A 13235-nucleotide genomic window follows, 5' to 3' on the forward strand; every position below is an offset into this window, starting at 1 on the left:
ATTATATTATATTATATAAATAGCATATCTAACGTTAGTGCGACCGTTAATGGAATACGGAACTACGTGTTGGGATCCCTATAGAATATATCAGATAAATTCCTTAGAAAGAATCCAGTATAGAGCAGCTAAATTTGTTAAAGGTAAAAGAGAAGATGGGAACGATACGATAAAAGAACTTAAATGGGAAACTTTAGAAAACAGACGTAGGAAAACTAGAATAACATCATTGTATAGAGCACATCTAGGTCAGAAAGCATGGGTAGACATAACGGCTCGGTTAGAAAAGCCAACGTACTATGGTAGGAACGATCATGATTTTAAAATCCTCGAAAGTTACTACAGTTAGTCTTGTCCCCCTTCATCTTCACTTCGTATGTGAAGTACAATGATACGCCTACCTTTCCCAGTTGGATTTTTCAACCCGGTAGTCAGCCCTGACAATAACGCCTGCTTTTTTTGTTTTTATGGTAGAATCTACCCACACTTTAGAAACAGCATGACCTTCGTTGACCCACGTCTCGTCAATAATCCCTCTCGCCTGTATTCTCGTATTTTCCTCAAATATTTTCTACGCCACAATAATTTAGCGCGGTCAGCAATAATGTTCTTTCTGTTTCTCTGTACAAACTCATACTCGATCTCCCGCAGAATATTGTGAAGACTTGTCTTCTCAAGTCGGGATCACTATTTATAAAAGTCATTACTTTATCTATTGTTGGTGGCTCGTTCATTTAAAAAAAAAGCGATGCACTTTACGACGCACTGCACTTCTTACAAACTCGTCACACGGCACTTCCCCCACAGGTTTATTGCGTTTACGCGTTTTTCCCGGTGTAGATAAATTCCCTTTATTTATAATTTCACTGCGTGCAGAGTTAACGCTTGGTGAAGAAACACCAGTAAACTCTGCCGTCAAATTTACTATATCCTGAATAGGGTAAACATTGGTAATTTCGTGATAATTTCGTGAAAATTAATTTAAAATGCAAATGTGTAAATATATACTTATTTCGATTTTTTCATCTAAAAGACGATATTTTGCTGTACAAATCTGGAGACATAAAAGATTGGACACGTTCTTGAACAAGTGCCAAAAACCACTTTTACAACTTAAGCTTAAAGGTTGGTTATTTCGTGATAACCTTGGTAATTTCGTGACATTACATTGATAATTTCGTGAGAGGTAGAAGAATTGTGGAAAAATTCATTAAAGTCAAATGAAATTTTCATTTATTGTTACAAGACTTCAAACATAGTAGCTAATTCCGTCTAATATACATAGCAAGAAAACATAGAAATACATATCAACACATAATAAGAATGGAATCAAAGTAAAAACTGAAACTGAAAAGGGATCTTCTTTGCCCTGAAAGGGTGAACACTTTTATTACGGACTTTACTATAGCCTATATTACTAGGGTAACTCCAAAAGTAATGCATAACATTTGTTTAAAAATTATATTTTTATCCTACAGCTTTGCTATTTTCACAGAATGTAGACACATCCTTTAGGAACAAAATGTCACTTTTCCACATAATCCCCGTCCCTTTCAACTGCCTCACGTAACCTAGGGCTGTAGATCAGCACTGTAAAAGTCTGGACCAACACGTCTGAGCCACTCTTCAGCAGCGTGCACAAGGGAGTCATCTTCTAACCTCGTTCCGCGAAGGGATCCTGCAGTTTACCAAAAAGAAGGTAATCGCACGGTCCAGTTCAGGACTGTAAGGCGGATGTTTCAGTGTTGTCTATCCGAATTTTCTGATCTGGTCTGTGGTCTTGTGACTGACATATGGCTGTACGTTGTCGTGCAATAGCAGAACATCTTGCTTCTCCCGATGTCGTCGAACACGACTCAGTCGAGCTTGAAGTTTCTTGAGAGTTGCCACATACGCGTCAGAATTAATTATGGTTCCGTGTGGCATGATGTTCACAAGCAAGAGTCCTTCTGAATCGAAAAACACAGTAGCCATAACGTTTCCTGCCGAAGGTGCACTTTTGAATTTCTATTTCTTTGGTGAATTTGCATGATACCACTCCATTGTCTGCCTCTGTCTCCGGTCCAAAATGGTGGAGCCATGTTTCATCTTCTGTCACAATTCTTGCAAGTAAGTCATCTAGCACTTATCATTGGCACTTAGCATGATAACAAATCAAACAGAAGCTACACTGAACCCATTGCGTCCCCCTTTTCTTTTTTTGTTATCACATCTTATCTTCAGATTTCTAAAATTCGTATTGTAATACAATTTTTAAAATAGTATAAAATGTAACACTTAATGCTCAACAAAATTTCGCTTCAAACAGCTAAGATTTCTATCAGTAAAGCTAAGCCTGTATGGCGACTACAGCTATATCTAAAATTCCAAAAACATTTCCTAAAATATCATTAAGATATAATAAATCACTGCACCAAATATCATATGCTTACCTTTAGTAATAAGTAATGTAATTACAAACATCCACAAAATTTGTACGCCCGAGAAGTCGACGCTAACTTGCTCTCTCCAAACATAACAGCTTACTGAAGCAACTACAATAATCACACAAAGCGCAGCTGTATGTTTCTGGAAAATGGACAACATATGCAATCCCTTGGCTGAAATTTGAATCTCGTAACATCATTAGTTAGTTCACGAAAGAGCAAAGAAAAAGTATCACGAAATAACCACTGCCACGAAATTACCAATGTTTACAATGTTGGATACTTTTCACAGAATTTACTGAACACATTTAGAACAATTTGCTTTTCGCCACTTATCAACGGTTTGCCTTTCCGATGCTTAACATATTCAATGCGAGCAGCCATCTGAGCAACTATAGAATTCACAACACATTTTTACCTTCAGAATACTAGCTAATTAAAGAAATAACACTCTTTATCTGTAATATTCCTTCCTTCTATAGCATTTTCTGCGCATGCGCTACATGCCATAATTAGAACATGTTAAATAATTATGAATTGATGATATGTTTTCATAATTATATAATTAAACAATGTTTAAAATTGTTTTAGAAATCGATTGATGATTACATTGAAGTGATAGGTTGATTTTGCGAAATACACGACGAACTATATTTTCACCTACGCCAAGTAGCACTAAAGTTGTAAGGTTCCATCAGCCAATGGGATTTTACTCATACACGTGCTTTTGTTTACATGATAACATAGGCTATTCTAAGAGCGGAAATGGTGTTCAGAAAAGTCATTTTATAGCTGCTAAGACAGCTCTGAGTAACGAAAATTCCAGCCGGAAGGCAGAAGTTAACGCATTGTTTGCAACAATCAGAAATATCTGTTCTACTTCCAGTCCCTGTAATAACCGGCCGGGGCACGGTCATACCACAGCATCAATTCGAAAGCAGATAAAGATACAAGATGGAGAAGGTATTGCAACTATAACAAACTAGTACTTATCATTCACTGATCATATGAAGTCAGTTGTGTAGGCCAATTTACCGACAGAGTCGTTTCCCAGGGTGCGCCACACGAGGCTGGTCTACGCTACACCCGAGATGAGATGAGATGAGATGAGATGAGATGAGATGAGATGAGATGAGATGAGATGAGATGAGATGAGATGAGATGAGATGATGGAGATTTGTTGAGATGCCACAGTTCCCGAAAGCCCTGTGTTAGCTTGCTCAACACGTTGAGCGTATTCCGAATCTCAGCGCTGAGCAATCTGATGGCATCACGGTGTTCCGAATTCCACCGATGGAGTCACTGATGCTCCACCGGTGTCGCACCGGTGCCATCAGCTTGCAGAGGTGGTGGTATTTTCCATCAGCCGCCATCAGTGAATCTCATTGGTTCTTGTATATGGCGGGAATTAGCAGACGAATGACATCGTGCACTGTTGTGTCATGGCGGTGTGCTCTGCTGTGTTGTTTGTAATGAGCACAACGTAAAAACAATATGTTAATGGCTTATGAGCGAACATGTCAACGGACCAGTTATTACTACCGGTTCAAGAAATAAATTGTTTATGCTCTCTCTTCTTTGAACGAGGTGGCAGTACGGAAATTTCGCAAAATTCTGCTAGCGTAGCACAGACAACAACTTGTACAGTCGCCATGACAGCCATCGATCCTTCCAGCAGTTTTGTTCCTATTTCGCTGCAGCGTGACATCATTGTTGTCCACCGGTCCGGTGAGATTCGGAATACGCTGGTTATAAATCGGGGTTACGCTGGGAATCGGTCAGGCGCGCTAGCCACTAGACCGCCGTGGCGGCACTATAACAAAGTTAAAATAATTCCTTGAAATTTAAACCCTTCAACTTGAACTCAGAGCTATACCTGAAGATTTTGGTGAACTCTGTAAAGAAACACAGGTTTTCGGAATCTGATAACGTCGATGCAACACAAATGTTGGCTCCTTTTAGTATCTCTGCTTCAAATGGTACAAAGTTCTGATATTGCATACAAAAAGCTTACCAACTACATGAGAGAATGCGATTCCACTATAAACTCTGCATTCACAGCTTCCATTCATTCGTCCTTTGCTAACCTAGATGATAACCGCTCTATCACTAATTTCTATTACCGGTAATTCTAGGTTTACTAGTGGCTTGTGCAACAAATGCTGCAAACTAAGTCCTTTAGACGTTCAAATAAAAATTTTTCAGATTTATTTTCAATGAAAAATACCAGACATTTTGAAAGTTATTTGCTTCCATAATAATAAAACATACTCCCGCTGAATGGTTTTTTTTTTTATGTCAAATACTTTTTCTTGAACCTATCCACCTTCAGGTTTTGAGTTTCAACGCGAAAACGCAAGTAACAATGTCAGGACTATCAGTGGGTTTTTCATGTGGAAGTAAAGCAATAGCTATTTCAGGTCATTGTGGATTATAGGAGAAAGTTAAAGGAAGTCAGGTTTGCTATGCTTTCGTACAATAGACATAGCATCTTGGTATAGCTACTGCATGTAGAGCTTGAAATGTAGAGGGTAAAATCATTTTATCCTGCTAAGAGATCTTGCTGAAATGATGAGGAGACTACAAAATTTTCTAGGCCTCTTATTTTATCAGTACCTGTAAGTAATATCGTCTTTCCTTAGGAATTGTAATTTTTGCGCTCTCTCTGAATCTACACCACACCGCCATTCAAGATATGAAAAGACCCAACCCCATTTGATTAATAACTATAAAAATATTTGATTTTTAATAACAGTATTATTATTATTTTGTAGTTTATGTATTAACATCATGGCATTAACTATAATAATGATTCATTTCTAATAGTGATAATGTCATCAAACCACCTCAAGTTTTGTAGATTTTAATATCCAATACACAGGTGTACTCAGAAAATTACACACCGCAGAATCAGACCTGTAAATTATTTTAATAAGTCTTGAAGCTTTTAATAAGCAATTGAATTTGAACTCTAAATATGTCAGCAATCCTGCAAGTCATGGCCTTCGTGTAATAGCCTATTGTTTATTGTAGTGTGTGCTTTGTTTTATTTTGAAATGCAATTAGTTCTCAAAACTGACGAAAGATGGATTTTGGAAAATAGGAAAATTATGTAGGAAAACTGACATGAGCCACTAAAAATAGTGAACAAATTCAGATATCTGGGACTATCGATTCAGACCACAGCATCATTCAACGTACACATCCAGGAGAGAACGGCATCAGCAGTCAGAGCAATCTTCGCCATCAAGAAATTGTCATCACTAAGTTTAGATACAGCAATGAAACTCTTCCATACAACAATAGCACCCGTAGTTACATATGGACTAGAAATGATTTGGGACAAGTTATCAATCAGCGATATGGAAAGAATCGAAAAAGTCAAGGCCAGATTTCTGAAGAGAACACTTGGAGCAGGAAAATTCGCACCGAACAGATATATATACTGACTTGCTAGAGAAACCTTCTTCACAGAGGATCTAGGGATGAAAATGGCCTTACCATCCAACGAATCCTATAACGAAGTTATCGCACGAAGGACGACAAAGCAGAGAGGAGTCGATAGTAATTTCTTCTGCACAGATGCCATGATATATAGGGATTGGACCAAACCGAACCAACCGCAAAGGTATGCCATCGTTGGACTCGCAATGCACGGATACCACGGATATTTCTAGCGCAATAATTAACAACAGATCCCTGTTAGAAACGACAACCAAATTTCTTGGCTTAAAAATCTATAATGTGTTAAATTGGGAAAATCATATTAAAGAAATTACCCCCAAACTAAATTCAGCTTGTTTTGCTATTAGATCTCTGCAAAAGATAGTAAATATCAATACCTTAAAAACAATATACTTTGCATACTTCCACTCGGTAATGAGTTTGGAATAATATTCTGGGGAAATTCCATAGATAGTAACAGTATATTTCTATTACAAAAAAGACTACCGGTAATTAGAATAATAGTAGGTGCCAAATCTAGGGAATCTTGTAGAACTATTTTCAAAAAACTACAAATAATACCCATGGCTTGTCAGTTTATCTTTTCATTAATAGTCTTCCTCGTATGTAATCGTGAAAACTTTAACTAATTCAACAGTTCACAGCATAAATACACGTCAAAAAATGACTTTCATACTCCATCGGCAAGTCTATCGTCCTATCAAAAAGGAGTGCGTTATATGGCAGTAAAAAGTTTTAATAGTCTCCCTATCGATATAAAAAATGAAACTCAAAACATAAAGTTATTTAGGGTCAAATTAAAGAAGTACCTAATTTCTCACGCCTTCTATTCTGTAGGTGAATTCATGATATTCAATAACACTTCATGAAATTGATACTAAAACTATGTGTTGTACTAGTAGACTATATTGTAAATCTCGTCTGTATATATATTTCATCTAGACTGTGACTATAAATTAAGATTTTATAATAGTATTAAGTTTTTTGACTTGTTCCATATTCTAGCTGTAAAACAATGTATGAATACCATGGAATGTTAATAAATACAATACAATACAATAGCACCACAAAATGTGTCAAAACTCAAGATTCCACCAACCTGATGAGAAATGCGTGTGTAAATTCTGTGTAAAAAAAGTGTGAACTCTATCACTTCTCAGAGTGCAGAAATAGAATAGGATAGGATAGGTAACTGACCTCATCAAAGACAAAATATAAACAGTGCAGTGTGCCAAACTTTAATGCTCCTTCGAGCACACCTTTCTCTTTTTATTAAAACTGACATTTCACTGAAAAACTTTGGGTTCCAAGCTTCAAAATGAGAGGTCATTTATTAAAATCCGTTCAGCCGTTGTCCCGTAATTTCCATTACCAGTTCAAATTATATATATAGATGTATCTTATTAGTAGTTTTATCGAAACCAATCTGATTGCACTCACCAGAAGCAGACTTTCCCACGCCATCCACCGGATGGGCAGTCGCGCCTTGGTGTCGCTCACGTAGTAGTCCGCTTCATATCGCCCGCAGTACATGGCGTGGTCGGAGATCTTCACAGTGTAGTTCTTTGCCACCACACAGTTCCTGCATCAATCATTAATAAGCGTACAGTATGTTTAGATCACCTATAAAGATATTAAGGTCCGATTGTATAAACCATTTAATCTTAGATCAGAGGTTAAATTGATCCTCGTTCTAGCTGAACTTGAAATTTTGTGTTGTATAAAGTCTAATCTGAGATTAATTTAGGGATTCATGTAGTATACGATCTCGCTTAATTTTCGTCAATTTGCAGAAACTATGACGTCACAATATGGCGGCAGTGACGTCACAACGCAGTAACGTCACAATATGGCCGACGTAAACCAAAACAATAAATAAAACTATCTAAAAGAATTTAAAAAACAAATTGACGATATCGCATTCTACAATATAACCCAACCGCTCTTATCCAAAATACGATATCATCAAAACAATTCACGATATCCCATACTGGAACAGAGCCCATCCGCTCTTATCCAAAATACGATATCAGCAAACCAATAAAACTATCTAAAAAATAAAAAAAATAACGATATTCCATTCTACAATATAACCCATCCGCTATTATCCAAAATACGATATCGACAAAACAATTCACGATATCCCATTATGGAATATAACCCAACCGCTCTTATCCAAAATAAGATATCACCAAAACAATACACGATATCCCATTCTGGAATATAACCCAACCGCTCTTATCCAAAATACGATATCACCAAAACAATACACGATATCCCATTCTGGAATATAACCCAACCGCTCTTATCCAAAATACGATATCACCAAAACAATACATGATATCCCATTCTGGAATATAACCCAACCGCTCTTATCCAAAATACGATATCACCAAAACAATACACGATATCCCATTCTGGAATATAACCCAACCGCTCTTATCCAAAATACGATATCACCAAAACAATACACGATATCCCATTCTGGAATATAACCCAACCGCTCTTATCCAAAATACGATATCACCAAAACAATACACGATATCACATACTGGAAAATCTCATAACAATAAAATATAACCTCAAAGAGCTCACTAACCTTCTCACACACCACAGCTTTAAGAAAAGGAATACAAATACAACACAACAACATAATAAAATATTCGAATTTAAATAAACTAACCTCCAAACCATTTCCAAAAAAACTTCCTACCGCAGTGCTCTCACAAATTTCAACCCCAAAGAAAAACATAAAAAAAAACAACGAACAGATACACACACACACCCATATATACAAAACCAACAAAATTATAAAAACATATTTCTACAAAAATTCATCATTATAAAAAAATAAAACGCTCTCCCTAGCGAAATAAAAAATAATCTCTTCAAAACAATATGGTTGAAAACAAAAAATAATTAGAACAAAAACAAAATAAAAATGACTCCTAAATAAAACAAAACTCACACATCCTCTTTATCAGGAAAATACAAAACTAATCACAGTTTTCGCATTCACACACAATTCATTCACTACAAAATCTATCCGTTGCTTCCATGCCAACATAAAAGTCAAACACATTATATTCAAAAGAGACAGCTTACTCTTGCTGAACCAAGAACCCTTTCTTATGGACCGCCAAACATTATCCTTTCGACAGTACCACATAAAACGGTCCTTGGTTCGGCGCTCAGAAACACAACGCTCAACCATTCCCCTATGACATTTGGGACAGATGTACTCATTAGAAATCAAACCCCTCTCCCTCAAAAAAGCAATACCCTTCCCCAAATCCTGAAATAAGAGAACCAAAAAAGAATATCTCAAAACACCCCCCAAATCCCCAATACGAGGCACTACTGCAGCTTGCTCATCATTAGAGCTATCAGACGATTCAGAAATAAAATGATCCACCCTTCGCTGCAAACCACTGGGACCAGCAACAGACTCCATTCCACAACAATTAACCAAACTCAAAAACTCTCGCAAATAAAACAAATAATAGAAATATTTAGAAACACCATTTCAGGAATTGAACAATAAATAAAATCATCTACTCACCATCCAAACACATCCTTAACCGGTACGCCATTCAAACCTCATGAATACCAACTACGAAAAAAAAATCCACATATCTACCAACCTTAACACTACCATCCAAAAACTTACGTCATCAAGTGACGTCATAATATCACATCACTCCATTCTCCAATCTAGCCAATATAAATTCTCATAAAAACAATAACGATATCGTATAATCAAGTAAACCCGATATGATAGATACATTCATAAATTTTCAATTAAATATATTACTAAACGAAAATTGTCGTTTTATAAAGCTTTATTATGTTTAGCATATCAAACACCATAACATGATAACAACTTGGAGAACAGTCAACCTTCTTCCAATATTCCGCCATTATTTACATTGCACAAAAAACCCAGTGTCTCCAACAGAGTGTACGGAAAGTCGCCAAAAAGTAGTTGTAAAGTCGCAAGAATTTTCATTATCAACAAAGAAAGATTAAATTTTGTCACTATGGAGTGCTAAAAAGGTCACTAAATCCCTATTTAGGCAATATAAAAGTTAAAAGAAATTGTTGTTGATAAAGAGTTAAAGTCGCTAGATTGGCAACACTGAACAAACCTGTACAAGATGGTCCGCGCATCACATATTTCACCTGTTTATGCGATGTTGCCAAATCCTTTTCACGTGAACTTAGATTGCATTTGAACCTAGGTGATTTGATCGCAGAAAAGTTTTATACAATAGCAGAAGCGTCTGAACTCGGTTCACTTTTCGATCTTCGATCAAAGCTGATCTTTAGTCAGGGAGTTTTATACAATTGGGCCTAAATGTTCAGTCTACCACAGCTGCTGCGTCGCTTTGTTTCTTCTGCATTTACTTCAGAGCTCAGATGCGCTTGGAATTAATTAGCCATTTTTGAATTTATAAAAACTTTCTCTTCTCTTTCTTTTCTGAAACAATGTTGACACGTTTTTCTAATGTATTTATTCTGTTGGTGAACATCAGAGGGGTCAAGTCAGATAAGAAGGTAAGCAACGATAAGATATTTACATAAATTGGAATGCTGTGCCATCTGTGCTGATAAATCCCAAATATTACAAATGCGAATTATACCGTTGGGATAATATGTTGTCATAGAGTTTACGAAATTAGAATTTTATGGTATTCGAGGGAATACACTAAATATCTTCATGGCAGAAGGCAATTAGTCTCAATAGGTAAAAATTGGTCAAGTCTCACCAGTACACATTATGATGTTCCACAAGACTCAATAATTGGTCCACTACTATTCTTAATAATTGGTCCACTACTATTCTTAATAGTAATTAATGACCGTCCTGAATTCATTAAAGCTGTAACAATTATGTATGCTGATGACACTACTTTCTTATGTTCTAGCTCTACTCTGAATGAATTGCATGAATTACGGATACTTTATGGTTTGAATCCAATGGTTTTTTGCTTAATCAAGGAAAGACTATCAACATAACTTTTAGCCTGAATCATATAATAAAAAGGACAACATACAAAACTATACCAAATTTCTAGGACATTTTATAGACTTCAGTTTAACATGGGAAAAACATATTGAATATATGTACAAAGTTATCAAGAGTTATATATTTATTAAAGAAATTAGTGACTTGCTTTTCTCAAAATTATTTAAGATGTGCCTACTTTTCAGTCGATAATCTGATATGCCTTAATTTTCTGGGGAATGGTAGCAAAATTGGGAGCGTCTTGATTTTGTAAAAGAAAGCCATTAGAATTCTATGTCGATGAAACTATCTAGAACATTGTCGACTACTTTTCATACAATGACAAATAATCTTATTAACAGTCATACATTTATATATACGACCTAGTCCTTTACACTCGACATAATATAGATAATTACTCACTTGTAGCCAATGTACATGACCATGAAATTATAAATATGAACAAATTAATATTCCATACTGTAGATTGCACAAGACTAGTACAAACGTCTCTGTCATAGGAATGAAATTATATAATAAGCTTCCCAGTCAATATTATAAGTGACCAACCAATAGTTTCAAAACTAGATTTTATAATTGTTTTTTAATTAATCCTCTCCACTCTGTAGATGAGTTTTTAACACAAATTCATATGAAATTATTTTTAGTAAATACAGTTATTTACATTTAGTTACTAATAATACATTAAGAGTGAAGACAGCGTTTTCATTAATTTTTAGAGTTTCAAAATATTTTGTGTTTTCATTGCTGTAATTAAATTTGAGTGTTTCAATTAAACACACATGTGTATTTTGAAATGTATGATTTTTTCCCCTTTTATATTTTTGATGAAGCCTATTGCTGTATGTGTAATGACTTAATATATTTAATTTGAGTTGAAAGTCTGAAGCTATTATTTCTGCACATTCCAGAGAAATAAGATATTTTACACATCAGGATTTCAGGTTCGTCTTAATGTCTGAATGGTCCCCTTATTTGTAAATATTATAAAAGGTGAAAGTTGTACGTCTATAATTCGAGCATTCACTTCTTCTGTCCTTTATGAATACTGGCTTCACATCTATCAGGAATAAATCAACTATCGCAAAATTAAATCTTGAATTGCTTAGAGAACAGAAGAAGCAAATGTGTGCCGAGGTTAGTACACAGTGGAGCTGTAAGATAGCATCCCTAACAGCAACGCGGCTAGGGAACATTTTTAATACTGAAATGTCATTGATGAAATACCGTACTGATAATTATATTTGTTAAAATAAATTTAATCCATTGCTTAATTAAATTTTTCTCAATATGTATTGGCCTACAAAGAATACCTTACAAGTATGTGAATGTAAATTATAAATAAATGTTATATAATTAAAATGAAATAATTACACACAATTGCGATTCGGAGGAATTAATTGTATAAAACTGTTATTATATTACATATACAGGGACATCATTTTATTTTTACTTCAATTTTTATTGTACCTCAGTTTTAGAATGTACTTCACTCCCACCCCTTTTACTAATAAGTTCAACTGTCCTCCACACAGAACCAAGGCCGCATATACAGTCATAGGAGCCTTACGGTCATAGTAAACAGTATGTTCCAAAAATACGTTCGCGTTTTCCAGTGACGAAAGAGCTTTCAATATTGAATCATTTTCGCACAGATACTGTCGTCCATTTGCCTACGTCGCATCCCGGTTTCACCCAATAACTTCTATTCGCCCCTCTGTAAAGGCTAGTGGCTGGGCTGTCTTAGCTCTTTTCTGAGAACATTAATTTCTGTTAGGAATTGGACGTCTACGTAATATTATACAACTGTTTAAAATAACTTAAATAAAAGGGCTTCGTTAAGTAATTAACTGTCACGTGATTTCCCTCCTTTCTACGATCCTGCGGCATAACCACTTGGACGGATAGTAGATAACATGTCTGAGTAATTTTATCTCTTCGGATCGGGCAGAAGTGAAGATGAATTTACGTACTTAAGGTACTCTTTTATAATGTAGCTACAGAATTATTTCAACAGGAGTTACTAGTACGAAGGACGAAATCGGTAATTGGAATTAGATGCAATAGTCTATAGTGCGATAATATGTACAAAAGAACTGAAGCCTGTATCGAAATGCACGGCCACCATTTTCAAAAATGTGTTTAAATATTCATATTATGATTATTTTTCAATTTAACTTCATTCTCTATATTGTACGCTAATGTGCTGTAGACAGTATAATATACACTGCATAATGAATATGTCCGCATGGACAGCTCAGTTCGTGAATAAAACACTCATTGGTAATACTGTACTGCATTTTGATTAAACAAAA

The 13235-nt window shown here is 35.5% G+C and overlaps 1 protein-coding gene across 6 annotated transcripts in view; it reads right to left on the minus strand.

The window, feature by feature from the left end:
* LOC138692977 (discoidin domain-containing receptor 2-like) overlaps window positions 1–13235 on the minus strand; it is a 1165919-nt gene that overhangs the window by 16166 nt on the left and 1136518 nt on the right. For all 6 annotated transcript variants that reach the window (XM_069816409.1, XM_069816408.1, XM_069816411.1 and 3 more), the window contains one exon: window positions 7332–7473. In XM_069816409.1, the coding sequence (XP_069672510.1) occupies window positions 7332–7473 (142 nt within the window). The remainder of the gene's footprint in view (window positions 1–7331; window positions 7474–13235) is intronic.

This window comes from Periplaneta americana, chromosome 17, assembly GCF_040183065.1.
Source record: "Periplaneta americana isolate PAMFEO1 chromosome 17, P.americana_PAMFEO1_priV1, whole genome shotgun sequence".
In the NCBI taxonomy this organism is placed as follows: Eukaryota; Metazoa; Arthropoda; class Insecta; order Blattodea; family Blattidae; genus Periplaneta; species Periplaneta americana.